We start from the raw sequence: 8,970 nt of genomic DNA, 5'->3' as shown, positions 1-8,970 counted from the left end.
CAGTGAGAGAAAGATTTTTGCTATAGGGCAAATGTGCTCACCAGAAAGACAGAGAGAGAGAGAGGAAAAGTGAGAAATCACCCCCAGGGGAGATGGCCACACTGCAGTTCCCTCTCCTCCATTTTCCTCTCAGGATTTTAGGCATGCATGGACATGTGCCCGGTGTGAGTTTCAAGCTGCTGGGTCTGGGATTCAAACCATGCTTGGCCATGTGGGAGTCCAGCAACCACCTGCTGGCCCCATTTTTGGTATATTTTTGAGAAGGAGTTTGGTTTATCTTTGATTATAAATGCCCACACCTAGAATTCAGTCATTCTACAACTAGAAATCTAGTCTGCAGAAATGTTTCCATATGTTCACCCTACACACACACACACATACACACCCTTCATTGCTCATTATATGGAATATAGCAAATTTGGAAATCCTAAATGTATACTCATTGGGAAATGGTTAAATAAAATTAAGATTACCTACGCTATGGATAATCATGTAACATAATACATTCAAAGATCTTCAAGGGGAACTTATAGAACATGTATAGTTTTAACCTTATTGATGTAAAAAATAAAGGTCTATATGGGACTGAGAGACTAGTGGGGGCTTTCGCTTTTTACTCATATTTCTGTATTTGTATTTTTAAGATAAGCATGGCTCTTTCATCATTTACAAGTAAAAGAATAGAATAAATACAGGACCATGTGACTGAGGTAAAAATGAACCATAACCCCACTTTTCCAGAGAGCTGTTGTTTGCATCTTGGTAGTATCAATCTTTCAAACTATTTTTCAATGAAAGTGCACTATTACAAACTTTCACAGCCTGTGTTAAAAAAAAAAAAAACTTTAAAACTTCTCAATTTCCCCCATACCTTATTCTGTTTTGTTTTTTAAAGGTTATTTACTTATTTATTTATTTTTAGGTTTTTTGCAATAGGATGTGTGTGCTTGCTGGAGAAAGACAGAGAGAGGGAAAGTGAGAACTCACCCCATGGGGGGATGGCCACACTGCAATCCCTTCTCCTCTATTCTCCTACTGGGATTTTGGGTACACACACAGACATACCCAGCATACTTTTCAAGCCACTGGGTCCTTCACAGAAATCACAGTCACCCATAGAGGGGTCCAGCACCTTAGCCACTATGCCACCTGCTGACCCCAAGACATTATTCTTGTAAAGCATTATTTGAATGGCTGCAAAATATTCTCTCTCTTACGGGTATACCACAATTTATTTAAATAACCCTCTGGTTGTTTTTTGATCTTTCCTCTAAAAGAATATTTTGATCATCATTCTTATCATAAATCTATGTACATCTGTATTTTATTATAATATATTTTCTGAAGTTTAATTTACTGTACCACAGGATATGACCACTATTCATTTAATTTACTAGGCCACAGAGGAAAAGCATTGTCAGCATTTTTGAGAAAGGCTATATCAATTTAAACTTATATAAGAAATGCATGTTTTAGTAACCAAGTATTTTTCTGGGCACAAATTCATGGCATTAACATGTTTTAATCATTGCTATTTTTAAAGATAAAAATAGCATTTCTCCGTGTTTTTGTTTGCCCTTCTTTGATTCGTAAAGTTAAACATAAACTTATATAAGAAATGCATGTTTTAGTAACCAAGTATTTTTCTGGGCACAAATTCAAAGCATTAACATGTTTTAATCATTGCTATTTTTAAAGATAAAAATAGCATTTCTCCGTGTTTTTGTTTGCCCTTCTTTGATTCGTAAAGTTAAACACTTTTCCTCATGTTCATCGACTGCTTGCATAGGCTATTTTGAGGACTTTCCCATTTCTGCCTTTGTACGTTTCGAACTTGCTTACTTCTGTTCCAAACACTTTGGGCGTCTACTATATTACACACTCCTGTACAAAAACTCCTTATGACAAGTACGTCTGCATGTCCAAAGGTATAGAAAAAGTTTCAAAAAGAAACAGATGAAAAAGCAGCCAAGTTTTAGGATCTCATTGAAATACAGGTCAAGTATAATTAGTTTTTTAAGCAGTTCCTTTGTATTAAAGATTAAAATTCTTTTTCTTTTACCATTGAATTCTTCAACTTCCAGTTCTGGGGCTACCAGGTAATACTGTTCACAGAGCATCTTGGCTGTCTCATATGCATCTGGAAGGAAACAAAGAAGTTTAACTGCTCCACCAATAACATAAGCATAACGCACGCGCGCGCGCACACGGTCTAAACTGACAGATTTAGAATTAAATTGACAGATTTAGAATAAATCTACCACTTTTTTTGAGAGAGAGACTTTTACTCTAGGTCACATGTGCTTGCTGGAGAGACAGAAAATGAGAAATCACCGCCCGGGAGGATGGCCGTGCTAGTCCCTTCTCTTCCATTCTCCTCTTGGGATTTTGGGCATACGTGCACATGTGCCCAGTGTGAGTTTTAAGCTGCCAGGTCTGGGACTTGAACTGCAGTAGATTATGTGGGAGTCCAGCAATGTAACCATTATGCCATCTGTGGTCTCTCAATTACCACTTTTTAAAAAAGCCTTCTTTGGCTTTAAAACAAAATGTTTCTTTTTAAAAGTCTGAACGAACACAGTATCATGATATTGGACTAATAATAATTTGGATAGCTCTATATCAAGCCTACATTTGTTTAATTTTTAAATATTCCTAAAAAAAGTATTTTTCATGAAAATCTATGAACTCAGGACTATACTTCTGAGCAACATGCAACCTGGCTAAATTGTAACAAAAGGATATTTGCTATAATTTGAAAAACAGTAATACTGGGCCTAGCCAGGGGGCATGGTGGTTAAGGCAGCTGAATCGCATGTGGTTGACTACATGGTTTGAGTCCTGGACCAGGAGGTGCATGCCCAAAATCCAGAGAGGAGAATGGAGAAGGAATTGCAGCATGGTCATCCCCACGACTCCAGGGTTGGGGGGGACAGCGAAATTTTGCTTTCAGTCTCTCTGTGTCTCTCTGGTGAGTGCATTCACCTTAGAGCAAATTAAATAAAAGTAATAATGGCAACAGTCTTATGATCTGCCAGAGTTATTTGTAAATGAAACATAAATAAGTATTTGCTGAACAAATGGGTTTTTACGAGTCAGACAATTTAAGTTATTGGAGTTACCACTATTGCTTTAAAATAATTAAGTTAGTGAAAAGTGACAGGTTGTGGTTGATATTTATCAAAAGCTTGATTTTGAAAGGGACAAAAAATGACATAGGGTAAGAAAATCAGGGCCATTACAGAAATAAGTCAAAGAGGGAGTTCAGGAGGTTCAAAAGAGGGAAAACAAATTCAGAAAGCAAAAGTATATTATGAATTATTGCATGTGTGCCTTTTCTCCTGACCTATAAAGAATTGGAGGTCAGGGTGTATGTTTACATTTTATAACTCACATAGAATCTAATGTAGCATCTGTGCAGGTGGTCAATAAATATTCCTTGGCTTGATGAATTTTAAACGTTTTGATAAACTATTTTACTTAAAAAACTTAATTGAGATATGGGGGCTGGCAGGTGGCATGGTGGCTGAGGGCCCTGGACTCCCACACAGCCGACCTGGCAGCTTGCTTTTTCCCTTTCCCTTCCCCTTTCTCTCTCTCAATCTCTCTTTCTTTCTCTCTCTCTCTCTCTCATTCTGTTCCTCTCTGGTCAAATTAAAGCAAACAAATAAATAAAATAATTCTTTAAAAAAACTTAATTGAGCTATGATTCTCATATCATCCAATTCACTTATTTAAACTGCACCTACAATTCAGTGATCTTTATTTTATTTGCAGAGATGTGTGTCTATCACCACAATCAAATTTACAGCATTTTCAACACTCCAAAGAAAAAATCCTGTACTCACTAGCAGTTGGTCCCCTCCACCCAGCCCTAGGCAACCATGGACCTACTTTGTCTCTATAGATTTGCTATTCTGGACATTTCACATAAACAAAATTATGTAATATGTAGCCTTTTGTGTCTGGTTTCTTTCACTTAGCATGTTTAAACAGACATGTACATTGCAGCGTGTATCAGTACTTCATTCCTTTTTGTTGCTGAATAATATTCCATTGTAAAAACATACCACATTTTCCTTTTTTTAAGAGAGATTTTTTGCTATAGGTTGTGTGTGGTCACCTGCGAGACAGAGAGACAGAAAGCGAGAAATCATCCCCTGGGGGGGATAGTCACACCGTAATCCTTTCTCTTCCATCTCTTCTCAGGATTTTTTGGGGGGAGTATGCATGCACACATGCCCAGTGTGAGTTTTAAACTGCCAGGTCCAGGACTCGAACTGTGGTTGACTACATGGGAGTTCAGCGATGTAACCATCTATTGGTCTTGATACCATATTTTCTTTACCTACTCATCAGCTGATAGACATTTAGGTTGTCTCTCCTTTTTGCTAGTTTGACTAATGCTGCTATTGGGGCCAAACAGTGGTATAGTGGTAAAACACAGTACTCTGGAGGGAGTCCCACGTGGAAAGATTACATGCTCAAATCTGGAGACCTCCTTGAGTGTGCTGGGCATACATAAACTCCACTGGCTGAGGTCTGAGGGCTGCTGAGGTGCTCTCTCTTTCTCCTCTCTCTCTCCTCTTGCTCATGGAAAAAAGAAATAATCTTAAAGGAGGTTTGTTGTTGTTTTTTTTTTAATGCTGCTATTCACATTCATGTCCAAGCCTTTGTGTGAACATACATTTAATTTTTCTTGGGTATATACCTAGGAGTGGAAAACTGTTCGATCATGGAGTAACTCTTTTTTTTTTTTTTTCTCTCTTTCTCCTCTCTCTCTCCTCTTGCTCATGGAAAAAAGAAATAATCTTAAAGGAGGTTTGTTGTTGTTTTTTTTTTAATGCTGCTATTCACATTCATGTCCAAGCCTTTGTGTGAACATACATTTAATTTTTCTTGGGTATATACCTAGGAGTGGAAAACTGTTCGATCATGGAGTAACTCTTTTTTTTTTTTTTTTGGCCAAGTTTGAGTGGAAAACTGTTGGATCATGGAGTAACTCTTTTTTTTTTTTTTTTGGCCAAGTTTTTTTAAAAAAATTTATTTAACTTTATTTATGTATTCATTTTAATTTGAGAGAGAGAGCGGGGAAGTGAGAAAGCAAGCTGCCAGGTCCAGGACTCAAACTGCAGTTGGCCATGTGGAAGTCCAACACCCTTAACCACCGTGCTACCTGCCGGCCCCTGGATCATACAGTAACTCTAAGTTTAACATCTGAGGAACTGCTGAACTGCTTGCCAAAGAGAATTTGTTTTCTTTTGTTTCTGTAATTTTCACCTTGAAAATTTCTAAAGATCATATATTTAAATTACATTAAAATGTTTTGTAGGTGCATCTGCAATGTTCTCAACTGGTTATCAGTTCTTCAGAGTAAAGCTCATGATTTTTTCATAGTTCCCTCATCAGCATGCATAGATAGACAACTTGTCTAAGATTAGGAGGTTAGAAAAAGAGGGAGGAAGAAAATAAGAAAGGGAGGAAAATAATAAGCTCTGTAGAACATAAATAGGTTCAAATTTGACATTATTAACCTAAAATGATACAAAGATAAGGTTAAGATATGTTTAGACAATAAGTTTTGGTTCATTGACCTCGGAGTAAAAACTCTGATTATTTTATTAAACTTTCAGAATAAAATCACTATAAAGAACCACAGATAAAGACACTGAATAACTCAAAAGACAAAATAATGAGGAATAGAAAACAGGAAACATCAATAACAGCAGAAATATAATTAAAGTCCATCAGTGTGAAAGTAGATATTAAAATTGGATTGAATTTCAACCTTGAAGAAAGAGGGTTAAAATGTAGACTTATACTGAATTTGCAGGGTTTTTTTTTTTTTTTCTTCCTAGAACATAAACCTCATCAAGTATCTGGAAAGGAATTTTGTAAAAAGAAATGAGCACTCATGCCTTTTGCTGTGGCTACGCCACCAAACAATGTTACATCTCCACCTAGTGACATGATAGCACACAGCTGGCCAAGGACTTCCACCACCACGAATACAGCAATCTAGAAATAAAAACGCTGCTTCGTTATCCATACACAAAGCCAGTACACCTCCAGGAAACTCTCCCTCCAAGTACACAACACCTTTAAAGACGTTTAAATGCTGCTCTTCCGTTCACTATAAAACAGAGAAGAACCGAAGCCCGCTAAATGTGATTTCCCATGGTATTAGCTTGCCCACTAACACAATTATGACAGCATTGTTAAGAAAAAGTTCCACGCCAGTGTAACTTGTGGAAGATGGTGAAGTCCAAAGAGAAAAAGCCCTGGAAACTCAAAGACCCAGTGTGGGTCCCAAAACCACATGGGAATAAGAATTTGTAAAGCATGAGTGTAAATGACAGTGTGTCATTGCTGTAAGACCCGCACTGCAGTTCTTGAAAACTTCAAGACAACCCAATGCAGACTCTTGTTTACCAGCTACACACATGTTGGGGCAATAAAATCTACACTGACATGTATCTTTATAAATTCCCATAGCATGTCATAATGCCCTGGTCACAACACACCTGCAGTGAGCACTTACTAAATGGAACAATATTCTGGGCCATGAAGACGTTCTCAAGGTGCAGTCAGTTATACGGACGAGAGCTGTTCTTTTTGGTCAGATTGGGAACTAGAGGCCTAGAGTAGTTCCTAAATCTTGTTGTATATACAACATAATGATACCAAGTTTAAAAAAAAAAAAAAAGGAAAGGTTATACAATGAACTCCCAGAGATTCTGATGCAGTAGCTTAGTAGGTAATTCTGAAGAGAAGCTAGACTTGGGGACCACTAGCCTGGAAAGTTAAGGATGGGTCACACTGATTCTGCCACAACATGAATGATCCTGGGGAATGTGGGGGTGTGATAGCATGTACAGACTCAAACAGGACATTTCTGTTTCAGTGAAAGAACACAGAAATGGGGGGCGGCAGGTCGTGTAGTGGTTAAGGAGCTGGAAACCCACACAGCAAACTGTGGTTCAAGTCCTGGACCTGATGGCTTGAAAATCACACTGCACAGGGACCAGCAGTTGGCGTAATGGCTATGTCACTGGACTTCCATGTAGTCAACCGCAGTTCAAGTCCCGGACCTGTTGGCTTAAACTCATGCCAGGCGCGTGTGCGTGCATGCCCAAGATCCTGAGAAGAGAATGGAGGAAAAGGGATTGCAGCATGGCCATCCCCCCGGGGGAGTGATTTTTCACTTTCTGTCTCTCTGTCTGTCTCTGTCTTTCTGGTGAGTGCATGCACCATATAGCAAAAACCTCTCCAAAAAAGAAAGAAAAGAAAAAAGAAAAGCATGCTGCACGTGTGAGTGTATATATGCCCGTGTGCTCCAAATCCCAGGAGAATGGAAGCTAAAGGACTATGGCGTGGCCACCCCCGAGGAGCTGATTCTTTTTCTCTTTCTTTCTTTATCTCTCTCTTTTTTTCTTTCTCTCTCTCTCTCTTTCTTTTTTGAGAGAGATTTTTGCTATAGGGCACGTGCGCTCACCAGAGAAATAGAGAAAGACAGAGAGACAGAAAGTAAGAAATCACCCCCTGGGGGGATGGCCACACCGCAATCCTCTGTTCTCCTCTTGGGATTTTGGGCACTCACACACATGTGCTCGGCTTGAGTTTTAAGCTGCTGGTCTGGGACTCGAACCACGGTCGACTACATGGGAGTCCAGCAATGTAACCATTACGTCATCTGCTGGTCCCTCCAAGTGAGTGATTTCTTACTTTCCTTCTCACTGTCTCTGCCTGTCTCTCTCTGGTGAGCACACATATCCTATGGCAAAAATCTTTTAAAACAAGAAAAAAGAACACAGACATGAAAAGGCTTGAAAAAATCACTACCTTAACAACCAAAATTCCACTATTGGCTTATAAATTCATTTCCTTTATAGCTGCAGAAAAATGCAAGTTCTACTTATAATAAACTCTCTATGAAAACTTCTAAATTGTTATTAAAATCTCAATATTTGAAATATGATAATTTCTAAATTACTGTTATCTACAATATATTTGAGCCAGAATTTGTATTAGGAAATTATTTTAATTGCCACTGATACTGAAGCCACATGAGAGGTCCTGAGTTGATCTGAACATGCTGGGTGTGCCCATGTGTGCCTGTAATTCTGGGTGGCTGGAAAGCTGCGGGTATCAGGGCATGGCTAGATCCTCTGTCTATCCTTCTCTTATGAAATAAATTAATAACATGAACTTTAAAAAGAACCTGTTTTCAAAGGTAATCAAGTAATTAATAAAACTGTGGATGTGGCACATACATATTTCCACAGGCTGAAGTACTGACACTGTAAATACATCAGTGTTTACAAAAATAAAAATAGGCCAAAAATAAAGAGCAGACAGAGAGCAAGAAATCACCCCCTGGGGGTATGGCCATGCTGCAATCCCTTCTCTTCTACTCTCCTCTCAGGATCTTGGGCATGCGCACACACATGTCTGGCATGAGTTTCAAGACTCCAGGTCCAGGACTCAAACTGCAGTCGGCTGTGGGAGTCCAGTGACATAACCATTACACCATCTGCTGGTTCCATAAGGTAAATGTTTATACAGCAACTAGCCCAACAGATTCAACATACTCATGAATCCATTTTATAAAACAGCACACAAGAAAATGAAATAGATTATGGAGGTTATTTTATTTACTTCTATTTGAAGATTTTCCTATTCAAAATTCACCATACAAAGGGCCAGCCAGTGGTGTAGTGGTTAGGGCTGCTGGATCCCACACGGCTGAATACATGGTTTGAGTCCTGGATCCACAGCTTAGGAAACATGAGGTGCATGTACATGGGTGTCCAAAATGCCAAAAAGAGGGTGAGAAGGAGATGATCGGATTGCAGCATAACCATGTCTGATGGTGAGTGCTTTCTCACTTCCTCTCTCCGCCTCTGTCTCTCTCCAGTGAGCACACCATACAATTAACTCTGCTATCAAGTATTAGCCTCTAGCCCAAAT

At 38.8% G+C, this 8,970-nt stretch overlaps 1 protein-coding gene across 2 annotated transcripts in view; it reads right to left on the bottom strand.

Moving 5' to 3' along the window:
* The window catches only part of PDK3 (pyruvate dehydrogenase kinase 3), a 60,462-nt gene that overhangs the window by 21,412 nt on the left and 30,080 nt on the right, over positions 1–8,970 (bottom strand). For both annotated transcript variants that reach the window (XM_027775718.1, XM_027775719.1), the window contains exon 5: positions 2,063–2,140. In XM_027775718.1, the coding sequence (XP_027631519.1) occupies positions 2,063–2,140 (78 nt within the window). The remainder of the gene's footprint in view (positions 1–2,062; positions 2,141–8,970) is intronic.

The sequence above is a fragment of the Tupaia chinensis genome, unplaced genomic scaffold (genome assembly GCF_000334495.1).
Source record: "Tupaia chinensis unplaced genomic scaffold, TupChi_1.0 Scaffold000600_1, whole genome shotgun sequence".
NCBI lineage: Eukaryota > Metazoa > Chordata > Mammalia > Scandentia > Tupaiidae > Tupaia > Tupaia belangeri.
Note: the sequence above shows the minus strand (reverse complement) of the source record. Positions and strands in the feature narration are given on the sequence as shown.